This window comes from Aspergillus undulatus (assembly GCF_047715775.1).
Source record: "Aspergillus undulatus strain CBS 261.88 unplaced genomic scaffold BDV17scaffold_72, whole genome shotgun sequence".
Lineage (NCBI taxonomy): Eukaryota > Fungi > Ascomycota > Eurotiomycetes > Eurotiales > Aspergillaceae > Aspergillus > Aspergillus undulatus.
The window spans coordinates 1-15,506 of NW_027396676.1; the positions used below are offsets into that span (position 1 = coordinate 1).

Sequence of the window (15,506 nt, forward strand, 5' to 3'; positions counted from 1 at the left end):
GGGGGGTTGGTTGTTAAGGTATGATTATCGGTCACATAGCGGTTTAGGGCTGTTGAGGATTTACACTAATTTTGGAATCAAAGGCCATATCTGCGAAACTGTTGACACGCAGAGCTAGTTGGATGGACTCTCACTTTTCGGGGAATAGGCGGGATCAGCAGCGCATCTCGGGGCCAGAGTTGGAAGACGGGCAATACTGAGCATGTTGAGAATGAAGGGGAGGCAAGGAGGACGTTGCTGTCGCAGTCTAGAACAGGGCAGGAGAATATGTGGGATGTGGATTGAGATTTCTGCAGCTCGTTTTACTAAAATTCTTGCGTGTATTTGATTGTGGGTCTCGCGAGCGTGGGCTTATTTATATCATCTTCAGACTTAAAAGAAGCTTATCTAGCCCTTCGACCTTTTGCAGTCGAGGCAATCCGGCCTTCATCTCTGACATTAAATTGGCGGTATGAGCGTTCAGCCGAAGTCAGACACACCAAGTCCCCGTGATAAGTACCATTTCTTGTACTCGGGGCATTGACAGCATAACAATGACCTGTAGGTGATTGAATAGGAAACAAGATAAGACACCATGAACAGAGAGTGAACTCATGGTTGAAGATGTCTAACGAACGGCAAGATCCAAGGTATACTTTTTGACAAAATAGTGTGATAATGTCCTATAAGAAGGATCCTTGCTCGTTGAGGCGAAATAAAGCTCTGTATCTATAAAAATAAAAAAAAATAATAATCCCCTACCAAACTAAGAATGTAATTGCGTACTAACTACCTTGATATGTAAAATAATCAAGCAAGCTTGCGATGAATAAGCCCGACAGGCCAGTAATCCTATGCGTTGAACATGCGGAAAAGACTTAAGGCCATCTCATCGCGCAACTTCACAATCTCTGGCGTCGCGGTAAGCATGGTGTCCTCGTGCCTTGAGGGCGTGACGCCGCTCAGCTGAATGGGTAAATCAAGCATTTCTCTGCCTCGCTCGGCTGAGCCACCGTCCAGTCGACGTCTTGCGTATGAACAGCCAGGGTTAAGGGCGAGGCAGACAGACTAGAGCCGCGTGTCTGGATGTGAGTCAGTAGTGTCGGACTAATGAGTGTAATTGGTTAGGATAGCCCCAATACTACTAATTCCATCGTGGATTCTCGGTTTGAAGTGGGCGGGGAGAAGGGAGAAAGCTGTACCAGGACACGCAAGTTATAGTAAAGCCGCCAGAGCAGTCGATTCCACTTCCATGACTGCAAGATCGCCATACGGGAATCACTGAATTGACAGGCACGGAAGTAAAGCACACCCAGGGAGAACCAGTAAACAGCACAACGTTCGCTGCGATAAATTCCCTGGGAGTACATCTCGAATGCCGAGGGAAAAGAGGTAGCTGTAGCTGTAGTTGGATAACGGAACCCAGCTTGGCAGTGGGCACGCCCGAGGAGGTAATGCGAGTGGCCGTCGGAGCCGTGGTCCAGAAGTAGATTAGAAAGTAGGTTAGACTAGAATCGGTCTATTTCTCGACTATCGTTCCCTCACAAATTGAACGGACTAGTGAGACGAGAACAGAGGAAATGGGGTGGGTGATGGGATAGAGAACGCACCATGCGAACTAGAATCATGCGGGACTGCTCGCTCAAGGTAAAGTATCGCAGACTCTGAATCATTTCGAGCCGCCAGATGATAATAGCCTAGACAGTGATTTGCCCACGGACTACTCTGGATGCCTCTTCAACTCTTCGCGGACATCACTTAAGGCCGTATTCTCCGCTCAGTTCTCTCCGGGTCGGTCTTGTCTAGATCTTGCTTCTGGTCGTCCAATCACCGGATCTCTTCAGCCATTGCGCATCCTGTTTAGGTTTATCCCAGGGATGAAGATTAGCCAGAAACGAAGTGAGGAGTGGACAAGCGGTGCGGCTGGCTCTGGTGGTCACGAACTGAGCAGTCAGCGTCGATGGAGCCGAAAGGTCCTGCCTAGGAGGGGCGGCGATACTGACAGTGTGGCAAGTGAGAGCGAGCAGAGGATCATCCCCGTGGGTAATCAGGTTATCATGAAGTTTATGAGTCTAGATAGAGGGTATAGCATGCGCTCTATATCATAGTATAATTGCTGTCTGGCGATAAACGTACAAGCAGCAGCGTGACGATTTGAACCTGGCGCTCCCACCCTAGGTCTAAAACCTGATATCTTCACTAGCACCTGTCAGAGAGGAATGCACCCTCGTATCTGGATGTCTGGGAGTCTGGGGCGGCGCAGATGGCGGCAGGGATTGCCCAGGTGAGTCCGGCCGTTGGATCGCAAGTCCATCCTTTACCCTCCTCCAGCTCGTCCAGAGGGGTTTGGACTTTTGGTATAAAAGTCTCACCTGGGAAAGTGGAGTGCTTGAGCTCCCCTCATCGCGTTTGCTGTCTAGCTCCTGCATGCACCCCGCCTTGTCACCTCTCTGTCACCTAACTATTCTCCTCTATCACATACTATGGCGACCAATTTCGACCCTATTGGGCTCACACCCATAGACCATATCACTGCAAAGGTCTACCTTCCTTACATGCTCTATTTCACGAGCAATGGCTGCAGCTCCAGTATACAGACGGTTCCGAAATGGAATCAGCAAGCTCATCACCGAGATTCCCTGGTTCGCCGGCGACGTCGTCATCCATTTTGAACCCGATACTCGAGCCTTCATTCACCCCCCAGCTGCTGCACCACATCAGGTACCCATGTTGACAGTGAGGCACTTAGATCGCGATGAGGAAATTCGCACACATCCGACAGCAGACTATCTCCCTATACCGGTGTTCGTCCCCGCCTCAGAGCAACGTCCTGTCCTGCGTTTCCAGATCAACGTCTTCCCGACGAAAGTGGCGCTTGTCATGTCGTTCATGCATATGGCCTTTGACGGTTCCGGCGCTGGAACGATCCTACAAGCTCTAAGTGAATGTTGCCGAGCTGCAGCTTCAGAGTCAAACGGAGAGACAATTGAAATGCCCATCACCATAGCCATCGCGAGAAGCGCCAGTACCCTCCGCGACAAGGTCTCAGCCTAGCCATCCAAGTGCGAGACGCGCCTCGACCACTCACTCGAGCTCGGCCCACCGGCTTTCGACTCGAAATTTTCGACTGAGCAATGGGGGGCTGTGGAATCCGCTTTGTCTTCAATGTCTTCCACTCATCGTCTCACGTTCGGTGCTGAGAAAGTATCCGAGGTCAAGGCTTTCTGTGCAAAGCTTCTTCAGCAGCTCAAGCGAGATCACGATCCCGACTCGGTGGCCTTTACTTCGAACGATATCATCACCGCTGCATTGGCGATCGCGCTAGATAGGGTTGTTCACGCCTAGCGCGACAAGCAGAGCAATCCGACACATCTTTTCATGGTCGCTGACCTTCGTCGACGAATTTTCCCGCCACTACCTGAAACATATTTGGGAAATATGATCTACCCCATTTAGAACCCCATCGACTGCACACAAGACGTCAATGGCCGTGTCAACGGCAACCACAAGCACACCGACCTCCTCCACCTAACCACCCTCGCCACTCGACTCCGCACAAAAGTCACAAGCAGCATAAATTCGACCCTAGGATACAGCTGTTCCGCAACGGTCGCCTCGGGAGGCGACTGGTTCAAGACAGAGGGGAAACCCGCGGACGTGGTCAAGACGAGCTGGTGACATTTGAAGATCTACTCGTTGGATTTTGGCTTGAGAACCTTGTTTCTCATGTCGTTTTCTGGAATGAAGAGTTATGTCTATTCGACTTAATGAATCGCCCCTGCTGAAGTCTCGGGCCAAATATATATCCTGTCACAACCCGGGCTTAGTTGTAGGGTGATGCGTGTATGGTTGTAAAGGGCGACAAGCGAGAACCCATAACGTTCAGATGTCGAGAGGCTCGCGATCAAACGTCTTGTATCGTAATGCCCTGCTCCACAGCACGTATGTTGAAGCCCGGAAAACCGCATCCGCAAGATAGGGCTTCGAAGCGGTGCTCTCTGTACAATGCGTCCCGAAAGTAGATCCCATACCAGCCGGCCGAAGCGGCGGCAAAGGAGCCACGTGATGCGTTCAGCCATCGGTCGCCGACTCCGCTTACGTAGTTCTTGGCAGCCACTGCATGATCCGATCGTCATTCCGCTTGGTCGCCCTGCCCTTCCGACAACGCGACCACACTCGACAGACAGCATCATCATCACGACAGGATAACCTAGGGTCCTGATACTCACTCTTTTTCTTCTCCATTATCTCGGCTGTCTTTACTACCCTTTTTCTTCTCCATTATCTCGGCTGTCTTTACTACCCACTCATTAGATGTCCAACCGATCATTGCCCCTCTAACCAACCCGTCAACAAGATGCGGGGACTCCGCTTCATCCCCATCGCGGCCGTCCTGAGCTTCCCCTCACTGTCGCTCGCGCAGGGCGAGACCAAGATCCACGAAAAGGGGCGCTGCGCTATTCGCAGCCACTGCGGGAAACAAAGTTTCTTTGGAGGAGAGCTTCCTTGTCCTGATAATGACCTCGCTAGGGAGCCGGAAGCGGCGGTGAGGGAAAAACTGGTTAATCTTTGCGGTCCGAAGTGGCAGGATGGACCGGTTTGTTGTGAGGATGAACAGGTGAGTGTTTGGATGCTAGATAAGTTTATCGTACTGGGGGACGCGTTAATGAGTGGATTTGTCTGCTTTCTAGATCGATGCGCTATCGACCAACCTCAAGCTCGCTGAAGGGATCATCTCTTCTTGCCCGGCATGCGTGGACAACTTCTTCAATATCTTCTGCACATTTACTTGCTCGCCGGATCAGTCGCTCTTTATCAATGTTACGAAAACCGAACCGGGAAACAGCGGGAAGGACCTAGTGACGGAAATCGATAATCTATGGTCGGAAGAGTACCAAAGCGGGTTCTATGACAGCTGCAAAAACGTCAAGAATGGTGCTTCGGGTGGCAAAGCGATTGACTTCATTGGAGGCGGCGCGAAGAACTACTCGCAGTTCGTGAAGTTCCTTGGCGACAAGAAGCTTCTGGGAAGCCCGTTCCAGATCAACTACCGGACTGAACCTCCAGAGAATCCCCAGGGTATGGAGGCGCTGCAGATTCATCCCAAGGCATGTAACGATGCGGACCCTGCATACCGTTGCTCTTGCGTCGACTGCCCGGATGTGTGTCCCGAGCTTCCTGAGATCAAGATCGAGGAGCAGTGCCACGTCGGTCTCTTGCCTTGTCTGTCGTTCTCAGTTATTCTTATCTACTCCGTTTTCTTGCTTGCCGTCGCTGGTTTCTCGAGCTATTTCACATATAAAGAGCGTCGGTACCGAAAGCCCGAACGGGTGCGACTTTTGCAGGATCCGAACCCAAGCGACGACGAAGATGAGGGCGACATTGTTCATGCGGGTGGCCACCTTGAATACCCCCATGGTTACTACAAGTTGAACTCCATGCTCGACACAGTCTTCAACCGCCTCGGGTCCGTTTGTGCCCGCTTTCCCGCCCTCACGATAATTTCGAGCGTTGTCGTTGTCGTACTATTGAGTTTAGGATGGCTGCGCTTCGCTGTGGAGACGGATCCCGTACGTCTCTGGGTGAGCCCTACTTCCGCCGCCGCCAAGGAGAAGGCCTTTTTTGATGAGAATTTTGGCCCCTTTTATCGCGCGGAGCAAGCGTTCCTCGTCAACGACAACTCCACTGACGGTGATGGACGGGTCCTCGATTACGAGACACTAAGCTGGTGGTTTGGCGTCGAGTCCCGTGTCAGCCGCGTGATCTCTATGAACCTTGGCTTGTCCCTAGACGATGTCTGCTTCAAGCCCACCGGCGATGCGTGTGTGATTCAGTCGGTCACCGGCTACTTTGGTGGCTCTCTCTCAAACCTCGATCCAAATACTTGGGAGGACCGACTGAAGCAATGTACCGACTCCCCTGGCGACCCCTCTTGCCTGCCAGATTTCTCGCAGCCTCTCAGGCCAGAAATGATCCTAGGGGGTTATGAAGAGACTGGAAACATTTTGGACTCGAAGGCTCTTATTGTTACTTGGGTCGTGAACAACCATCCCCAGGGCTCAGACGGAGAGGCCAAAGCCATTGAGTGGGAGGACACTTTCCAAAGGGTTTTCCAGGTTGTCCAAGAGGAAGCCGAGACGCGTGGACTTCGTGTCTCGTTCTCCACGGAAGCTAGCGTTGAGCAAGAACTGAACAAATCGAGCAACACGGATGCCAAAATCGTGGTCATTAGTTATATCATCATGTTCATATATGCGTCATTGGCTTTGGGCTCTGTTACGATGACATGGCGGTCCTTGATCCGCAACCCATCTAACGTCCTGGTGCAGTCAAAGTTCACCCTGGGTGTTGTTGGTATCGTCATCGTTCTCATGTCAGTGTCTGCCTCAGTTGGGCTGTTCTCCGCCCTGGGCGTAAAAGTGACTTTGATCATCGCTGAAGTCATCCCATTCCTGGTTCTTGCGGTCGGTGTGGACAATATCTTCCTGATCGTCCACGAATTCGAGCGGTTGAACGTCAGTCACCCGGACGAAGAGATCGATGAGCGCATTTCGCGAGCAATTGGTCGAATTGGACCGAGCATTTTCCTCTCCGCCATCACGGAGACGGTCGCTTTTGCACTGGGTGTTTTTGTTGGCATGCCTGCCGTAAGAAATTTTGCTGTCTACGCCGCGGGTGCTGTCTTCATCAATGCTATCCTACAAGTCACCATGTTTATCTCCGTGTTAGCATTGAATCAGAAGCGCGTTGAAAGCCTTCGTGCCGACTGCCTCCCTTGTTTGACTGTGCGCAAAGCACATTCAGGCATGCCGGAGGACCGCGCTTTTGACGACCAAGACGGAGAAAGCGCCCTCCAGAAATTCATTCGCAAGATCTACGCGTCATACCTGCTCAACCGCAGGGTCAAGGTTCTGGTGGTGATTGTCTTCCTTGGAATTTTGACTGCTGGCTTGGCTTTGATTCCTGAGGTAGCCTTGGGCTTGGACCAACGCATTGCGCTACCGAGTGACTCTTACTTGATTCAGTACTTTAATGATCTCAGCGAGTATTTCGGCACTGGCCCTCCTGTCTACTTCGTCACGCGCAACGTTAATATAACCGAAAGACAACACCAACAGCAGCTATGCGGGCGGTTTACGACTTGCGAGGAGTACTCTCTGCCATTCGTCTTAGAGCAAGAGTCCAAACGATCCGATGTCTCCTACGTCTCCGGCTCTACTGCCAGCTGGATTGACGATTTCTTCTACTGGCTCAATCCACAGCAAGATTGCTGCCATGAGAATGGCGATATTTGCTTTGATAATAGGTCGCCAGCATGGAATATCAGTCTGAATGGCATGCCGGAAGGCGAAGAATTCATCCATTATCTCGAGAAATGGATTGAATCACCCACCGATGCGTCGTGCCCTCTCGGTGGCAAAGCACCATACAGCAATGCTCTTGTCTACGACCCCGACCGCGTTACGACCACCGCAAGCCATTTCCGAACCTCCCACACCGCGCTGAGAACCCAGGATGACTTCATCAAGTCCTATATATCAGCTCGCCGTATCGCTGACGGACTGTCGAAAGAGCATGGAATCGATGTGTTCCCTTACTCCAAGTCCTATATCTTCTTCGATCAGTATGTCTCAATTGTGCAGGTCGCTGGCACTCTTCTCGGATCAGCCTTGGCGATTATCTTCGCCATCACTTCCATCCTCCTTGGCTCCGTCGCAACGGGCGCCGTCGTGACAGCGACAGTCATCATGATCGTGGTCGATATCATCGGGTCAATGGCCATAGCCGGCGTGTCACTGAACGCCGTCTCCCTCGTCAACCTCATAATCTGCGTAGGTATCGGCGTCGAATTCTGTGCCCACATCGCGCGAGCATTCATGTTCCCCTCTCGAACCATCATGGATACTGTGCCGACAAGCTTCCGCGGCAAAGACGCCCGCGCCTGGACCGCATTGGTGAATGTCGGCGGTAGTGTGTTTAGCGGCATCACCGTTACCAAACTTCTCGGAGTCTGCGTTTTGGCTTTTACCCGGAGCAAAATCTTCGAGATCTACTACTTCCGGGTCTGGCTAGCGCTAATTATTTTTGCGGCGACCCATGCGCTCATTTTCTTGCCGGTGGCTCTTAGCTATTTCGGCGGCGATGGTACGTTTCTCATACCAATTCGGTTGTTATTATTGCGTTCACTAACGAGATTCACTATCTAGGGTACGCTGACCCCGAAACCAACGGTGGACTGGAGGAAAACCTTGCATCGAGAGGCTACCGCTCCCTGTTGGTTGACGATGATTACGACTCGGACGAATACTGAACTAGTCGCGCTGGTTCGCGGCATCACGGATATGTCTCGCCTTGCCTCTATTGGATAACGCAAGTACAACCCTTGATCGCGCTTCCATAAACACGAATGGTGAAGCATGCGATATCTCTGTATACAACCCTCTTTTCTTGCAATTTGTTACTATAGCATGAATTAGGCGATAGGGCTGGCTTGATTTTGGAATTGGATATCGAGACTTTGTTTGGCTTAGATTTTTATTATCCAATTGAATAACGATACGCGTTGGATCATTCTGCACTAGGCTTGGTACACGTACCAGACTACCAGTAAACCCAACGGTCTATCTAGTCCGTCTAAAATTTGGGCTGGCTCCCGGGGTTGATCTGAGATAAGAGCAGGTATAATGGATAGCACCGTCAGCAAGTACAGTAAGCTGGATTGCCCAAAGCCAGGGCGAAAACAAATTATCAGACGGCAGCACCCGCAGTATTAATCTATAGAGAAAACATGCGGTATGATAGAAAGTTGAGCCCGAAGATCAACCGTTAACGCCGTCACCATTGTAAAGTTTGTTGACGCCGTTGTAGAAGTGGGGCTCACATGATCACGCCAAGACCGAGCTTCTCCTTAAATTTTTTTTTTCAGGCCTTTTCTTCTTTGGGCTCCCCCTCCACAACAATTCCCTTCTTCTTCCCCTCCCTCATCCTCCTTTTTCTTTTTCCTTCTGCTTGTTCTCTTTCTTTTGTTCATATTTCTGTGATACCCCTTGTGCTGTCTGTCTGTGTGCGGACAGCCGTTCCAGTCCCTTAGACGTCCTCCTATACCTTAAGGTAGAGGACAAGGGATAACCCCGCCGTTTCGTTGTGAGAAAATTTCGAAAAGGCTGGACAACACATTTTATCATGGACCAGCAACGATTTTTGCAGCAGCTCCAGATCGTCCTTAACCGTGAGTGCTTCCTCGGCTGATACTACGCATGGTTTGATAAGGATTCATCGCTGACCTTTATCTCCAGCTACCCAGGGCAACGTCAAGGAGGCTACCGGGGTTCTTCAGCGCGAGTACTACAAGCACCCCGAGTCGCTCGTTCTCCTCATCCAGATCGCTACTGGTCACGATGATGCGCAGTTGAGGCAGCTCGCCGCCGTCGAGGCTCGATCCTTGGTCGGCAAGCACTGGGTTAAGGTCCAGGGCGAACAGAAGCCCGCCATCCGGGAACAACTTCTCCGCTCTGGCGTCAGCGAGGCCAACGACCTCGTCCGTCACTCCGTCGCCCGTGTCATCTCTGCTGTCGCCAAGGTCGACCTTGAGGATGGTCAGTGGGCTGACCTGCCCAACTTCCTGATCTGCGCCGCGGACGGTGGAAACAAGGATGAGCGTGCTGTGTCTCTGTACATCCTATTCACCATCCTCGAGACTCTCGGCGAGGGCTTCGAGGAGAAGTTCCAGGAGCTGTTCGCTCTCTTCGGCAAGACCATCCGTGACCCTGAGAGCCCCGAGGTCCGCATCAACACCCTCCTTGCTCTCAGCAAGCTGGCCATGTACCTCGACTCCGCTGAGAACATGGCTCCGGTCAAGGCCTTCCAGGACCTCGTGCCTTCCATGGTCGCTGTTCTCAAGGACGCCATTGACCAGAACGAGGACGAGCGCATCATGCAGGCCTTTGAGGTCTTCCAGACACTGCTTGGTTTTGACCCCGCTCTCTTGACTGTTCACCTGAAGGACCTCGTTATCTTCATGAACGAGATTGCCGCCAACACCCAGATCGACGAGGACACCCGTACCCAGGCCATCAGCTTCCTGATGCAGACTGTTTCCTACCGCAAGCTCAAGATCCAGGGTATGCGTCTGGGTGAGCAGCTTGCCCGCACCGCCCTTCAGATTGTCACTGAGCTAGGCGATGCCTCCCCCAACGACGACGACATCACTCCTGCTCGCTCTGCTCTTGGTCTGCTCGACATGCTCGCTCAAAGCCTGCCTCCCAGCCAGGTCGTTGTTCCTCTTCTTCAGTCCCTCGGCCAGTACTTCAACAACTCCAACCCTGACTACCGCCGCGCCGGTATCATGTCTCTGGGCATGGTCGTCGAGGGTGCTCCTGACTTCATCAGCACCCAGATGAAGGAGATCATGCCTATGGTTCTGCAGCTCCTTGCTGATGGTGAGCTCAAGGTCCGCCAGGCCTCCCTGCACACCGTTGCTCGCTTGGCCGATGACCTCACCGAGGACCTCAACCGCGAGCACGAGAAGCTCATGCCCTTGCTCTTCAAGAACTTGGCTAGCGCCATGCAGGAGTCCAAGGGTGAGGAGGAAGGCCCCACCGTCGACATCATGAAGGCTGGTCTCAGTGCCATTGACGCTGTCGTCGATGGCTTGGACGAGAAGGAGGTCGCTCAGTACCAGAACGAGCTCGTCCCCATCCTCCACCAGCTCTTCAAGCACCCCAACTTTAGAATCAAGGGTCTCTCTGCCGGTGCCCTCGGCTCCCTTGCTTCTTCTTCCGGCGAGGCTTTCCTCCCCTTCTTCGATGACTCTATGCACCTTCTCCAGGAGTTTGCTGCTGTCAAGGACAGCGAGGAGGAGCTCGACCTCCGCGCTAGCGTCACCGACGCTATGGGTGAGATGGCTGCTGCCGCTGGCCCTGAGCGCTACCAACCTTACGTTGAGCCTCTGATGCGCGCTACTGAGGAGGCTCTCCACCTCGGACACTCCCGTCTTAAGGAAAGCACCTACATTTTCTGGGGTGCCATGGCCAAGGTGTACGGCGAGCACTTCGCTACCTTCCTCGACGGTGCCGTCAAGGGTCTCTTCAACTGCCTTGAGCAGGACGATGACGATCTTGAGGTCTCTCTCGGTGAGGCCGCCAAGGACCTCATCGGCCAGGAGGTCAGCATTGCCGGCCGCAAGGTCAAGGTTGCCAGCGCTGAAGACGACGACGACGAGCCCGTTGGCGAGGACGGTGAGATTGAGGATGTCGATGTCGACGACGATGAAGATGACTGGGATGATATCACCGCGACCACTCCTCTGGCTCTTGAGAAGGAGATTGCCATCGAGATTATTGGTGACCTTGTCACGCACACGCGCAGCGCCTACCTCCCCTACTTCGAGAAGACCGTCGAGACGGTCATGCCTCTTGTCGAGCACCCCTACGAGGGTGTCCGCAAGGCCACCATCAGCACCATGCACCGCTCCTACGCCATGCTCTTCTCTATTGCTCAGGAGTCTGGTCAGATGCCCGAGTGGAAGGCCGGTCTTCCCCTCCAGGTGGAGCCCGCCAAGGAGGTCAAGAAGTTCGGTGAGATCCTCATGACCGCTACCATCAAGATGTGGACTGAGGAAGACGACCGGTATGTACTGACTTTTTTGATTCCCCGTATACCTGCACCGCCCATGGATTACATGATGAAACCACTCGTTTAACCCAGCTCACTTTGACGCACAAGTTGCGATTGATGTGAAAGACGTTTCTCTACTTCTGACTTGTTCATTTCTTTGAATTTTCATCACTGGATGATTTTCTGGAGCATAACTAATTGTTCAATCCAGATCTACCGTTGCCGACATCAACCGCAACATGGCGGAGAACCTCCGCTTCTGCGGTCCCGCTCTCATTGCCAACGAGACTACCCTCCACAACGTCATCCAGATGGTCACCGACATCATCACCAAGAAGCACCCTTGCCAGCTCGAGTTCACGGAGGATGACGATGAGGCTGTTGGTGAGACCTCCGAGTTCGACTGGATTGTTGTCGACACTGCTCTTGACGTTGTCTCTGGTATGGCTGCTGCTCTTGGTGAGAGCTTCGCCGAGCTCTGGAAGGTCTTTGAGAAGACTGTCCTCCGCTACGCTGGCAGCACCGAGTCCATCGAGCGTGCCACCGCTGTCGGTGTCCTCGCCGAGTGCATCAACGGCATGGGTGCCGCCTCCACCCAGTTCACTCCTTCCTTCCTCAAGCTCCTTGTCCACCGTCTCAGCGACGAGGACCCTCAGACCAAGTCCAACGCTGCCTACGCTGTTGGCCGTCTCGTCGAGCATTCCAACTCCCCCGAGGTGGTCAAGGAGTTCCCTACCATCCTCAGCCGTCTTGAGGCCTGCTTGCACCAGGACGTCTCCCGCCTCCAGGACAACGCCACCGGCTGTCTCAGCCGCATGATCCTCAAGCACCGCGACAGCGTCCCCATCAAGGACGTCCTCCCCGTCCTGGTCACCATCCTCCCTCTGAAGAACGACTACGAGGAAAACGACCCTCTGTACCGCATGATCTGCCAGATGTACAAGTGGGAGGACCCCGTTATCCGGGAACTCACCCCGCAATTCCTGCCCGTCTTCCAGTCCGTCCTCCTGGGCTCCCCCGAGCAGCTCGAGGACGAGCGCCGGGCCGAGCTCACCGAGCTCGTCAAGTATCTGAACCAGATGCAGCCCGGTGCTGCCCCCTGGGCTGACCAGCTGTAAGCAGTTGCATCTGCATCCCATTGACGAGACACGGACGCCAAATCAAATAATTTAATGGATAGACTGGAATGTTTTGGACGACTTAGAAAGATACCCTAGTGCCAGGCCGGAGAGCCTGCGCGCAATGACCCCTACTGCCAGAGTGATGAAGGACTGGCAATGACTTATGATGGGAAGATACCTCAGCTAGAAAAGTTTCCTTTTGTACAGTTAGAATTGAGTGCTGTTTACGATCTCTGTTAATTCACCTCATTCAATCGTACTCCTCTATAATTAGCTTCCCCGTCGGGCTAGCGGACGTTACGTAACCCCGCTACACCATGTCAGGCTTAATTAAGGCTGCTGCCTGCGTCATCTCGCCCCAATCTGTCGAAGCTTGATATCTCTCTTTTAACTCAAGTCTCACCAAGCAAGCGATCTCCCTCTAAATCCGAACCTTCCATCCAAACAGACCACCACCAAGAACTAAACCACTCATCAAAATGTGCACCTCCACAACCGCCTCCCCGGTAAACTTCACCCTCCCCTCATCAGGCTCCAGCGCCGGCTCGACGATCAGCAAGCCGATCAAGACGGTCTCGAAGCCCTGCTTTGGCTGCGACTGCGGGGATACCGAGTGTGATGTCTGTTTTTGTACAGTTATGTGAGGGATTTTATGGTATGTTTTTTGTGCTATTTGTTTGGGTTTCTAGGGGTGAAGTGAATTGTTGTGTTGACTGTTGACTTCGGATAGATACGTATGTGACGGTGTGGCTTGAACCTGGGCGATGCGGATGGCGGGTTTTTGATCCGATGGATGAAATTTGGCTTGGACGGCGGGTGAGGATGAGGATGAGGATGAGGATGAATGATGCTGTTCAAGTTATTTGGCGCTGTTATATCCATTTCTGGTTTTCCTAAACAGATAAGTCCGGCTCGTTAGTCGCGGACAAAATATTTCGTTGTTTATGTTTTGTGGTTTCGCCCTCCGCCCGACCTACAACGGGGTCGCATGCTATTTATCTGTTCTGCCTCTTCGAGTGGGAGTCTGATGAATTCATATGCTTTTATTCTGTTCGTATCACCTGGGAGTTCCGGAATAGCCCCTCCGCTTTGATCCCCGGGCCATCCTGGTATGTATAAACAAAGTGGCGAAATTCGCCGAACAGTGGGTTTTGATCACCCCTTAATTGGCAATTGTTTTTTGATGCTAGTGATGATTGATGCGTTCAGGACTACTAGAAAGATTCTGTCCTGATAGAAAATATGTAGTGGCGATGTTATCAGCAGCTGTCGAGCACCGCCAGAAACAAGAGAACTATGCGCTCTACGACGACCCCGGCCCAGGGTTGCACTTTCCTAAAGTACATGGATGTGGATCGCACCTTCCTGAATCCGTGGCAAGCGTAATTACCAAGGGGGAAAGCGCGATGGTGTAGCGCCTTCCTCAACCAAGCACCTATATTCATTTTTAGGGCTGCTCGTCCCCGTCTTCCATTTCCTCTGCCCCTAAATGGCCATCGCGAATCCCGACTCGCTCGTTACATCATCGGCCTCATGAACGAATGTCACTGCTCCGGTGTAAAAGGCACTGCCCTCGACGCGCACGATAACTGCAGGCCAGTTCCCACCATTGAACCCAATCACATTGACGTCCTCGTCAACAATCGTACCCACAAACGCCCCATTCCTGAACCGGTTCGAGACGATGGAGTTGTACGCCCATCGCTCCCCGAGACCCCTTCGACGCCTGGTATGGGCAAGTGCCATTCTGGCTGTGACGCAGGAGCCCGTAGGCGACCGGTCGATCTGGTCGCCGTCGCCGAAAAAGCAAAGCCCCGTCTCTGCGCCCTCGCTGTTGTCCGGTTGATATCCGAGTTTTGAATCGACAATCATGACGCTGTATAAGAAAGAGAGCCTATCGTCCTCGGCTAGTCGCAATGCTTTTTTTACAGCCGGGTGCGTTGAGAGATGGTTCTTCAGATCTCTCGCTGCAGATGCCAGGGCCTTCATCTCGGACTCGTCACTCCTTAGTCCTTTCCTGAATCCCATATCTCTCGCTTCGATCAGAGCATAGAAGGCGCCGCCATAGCTGATGTCAACGGTCACACTAGGCTTGTCCTCTAGCTGCGCCCACCGAATCTCGTCTGGGATTTCCACCTCAATGTTGAGGGCAGCAACATACCCCGGCGTTGAGAGAAACGAAACCCCGCGAGACCCATCCGATTTGACCGTCCCATCGTCGCCATAATGTATCGGGACCGTAGCAGTCACAACACCGCATGGCGCATGAATTTTGACTTCCACCTCTTTTTTCTTTGCATCAACCACCAACTCATTCCTCTTAGGGAAGACTTTGAGGTCTCGTGTGTCAACAAGGAACCGTCCCAACGCAATCGTTGCATGCCCGCACATCGTCGAGAACCCGCCTGCGTGCGTAAAAAGAACGCCGATATGCGCTTCCCCAGAACGGACGAGTTCAGTATCGGGGATTAGGATCGCACCATACATGTCGTTGTGGCCTCGAGGTTCTAGCATGAGGCGTTTGCGAAGGTTGTCGTGGTGTGTTTGGGACTGGTCGCGCTTGTCGAGGAGGGTTGGGCCGTCGAGGTGGGGGAAGCCAGAGTAGACGATCCGGGTTGGCTCCCCGGTTGTATGCATGTCGATGCATTTTATTGTCGACGGGTGGTCTAGGAACGAGGTTGCGATGTCCATTGCTGCGATTGGTGAGAGACAGTCAGTTTGAAGAAGGGAAATGTTGGTGAGGGGGAGAGTTGGTGGATATAAAGTTGGAGTTGGAGATGTCGTAGGGCG

At 52.8% G+C, this 15,506-nt stretch overlaps 5 protein-coding genes across 5 annotated transcripts; 3 read left to right on the top strand and 2 right to left on the bottom strand.

Moving 5' to 3' along the window:
- Positions 1-783: 783 nt before the first annotated feature.
- BDV17DRAFT_275151 (uncharacterized protein) lies at positions 784-1,657 on the bottom strand. The gene has a single exon (XM_073759184.1). It carries the CDS (start codon positions 1,347-1,349, stop codon positions 1,104-1,106), a length of 246 nt encoding a protein of 81 aa, XP_073611021.1. The 5' UTR covers positions 1,350-1,657; the 3' UTR covers positions 784-1,103.
- Positions 1,658-2,462: 805 nt separating this feature from the next.
- BDV17DRAFT_284837 (uncharacterized protein) lies at positions 2,463-3,657 on the top strand (the record flags this gene model as incomplete). The annotated part of the gene is made up of 5 exons (XM_073760601.1): positions 2,463-2,579; positions 2,614-2,920; positions 2,960-3,021; positions 3,073-3,309; positions 3,436-3,657. 5 exons carry the CDS (start codon positions 2,463-2,465, stop codon positions 3,655-3,657), a joined length of 945 nt encoding a protein of 314 aa, XP_073611022.1.
- Positions 3,658-4,156: 499 nt separating this feature from the next.
- Positions 4,157-8,547, top strand: ncr1 (sphingolipid transporter NCR1). The gene is made up of 3 exons (XM_073759185.1): positions 4,157-4,597; positions 4,671-8,124; positions 8,187-8,547. The coding sequence occupies exons 1-3, from the start codon at positions 4,337-4,339 to the stop codon at positions 8,288-8,290; spliced, it is 3,819 nt and encodes a 1,272-aa protein (XP_073611023.1). The 5' UTR covers positions 4,157-4,336; the 3' UTR covers positions 8,291-8,547.
- A 396-nt stretch (positions 8,548-8,943) lies between these two features.
- BDV17DRAFT_275157 (putative importin beta-4 subunit) lies at positions 8,944-12,975 on the top strand. Its single transcript, XM_073759186.1, has 3 exons — positions 8,944-9,208; positions 9,276-11,607; positions 11,807-12,975. The coding sequence occupies exons 1-3, from the start codon at positions 9,163-9,165 to the stop codon at positions 12,711-12,713; spliced, it is 3,285 nt and encodes a 1,094-aa protein (XP_073611024.1). The 5' UTR covers positions 8,944-9,162; the 3' UTR covers positions 12,714-12,975.
- A 1,226-nt stretch (positions 12,976-14,201) lies between these two features.
- Positions 14,202-15,407, bottom strand: BDV17DRAFT_284840 (putative proline racemase; the record flags this gene model as incomplete). The annotated part of the gene is made up of 1 exon (XM_073760602.1): positions 14,202-15,407. One exon carries the CDS (start codon positions 15,405-15,407, stop codon positions 14,202-14,204), a length of 1,206 nt encoding a protein of 401 aa, XP_073611025.1.
- Positions 15,408-15,506: the final 99 nt, after the last annotated feature.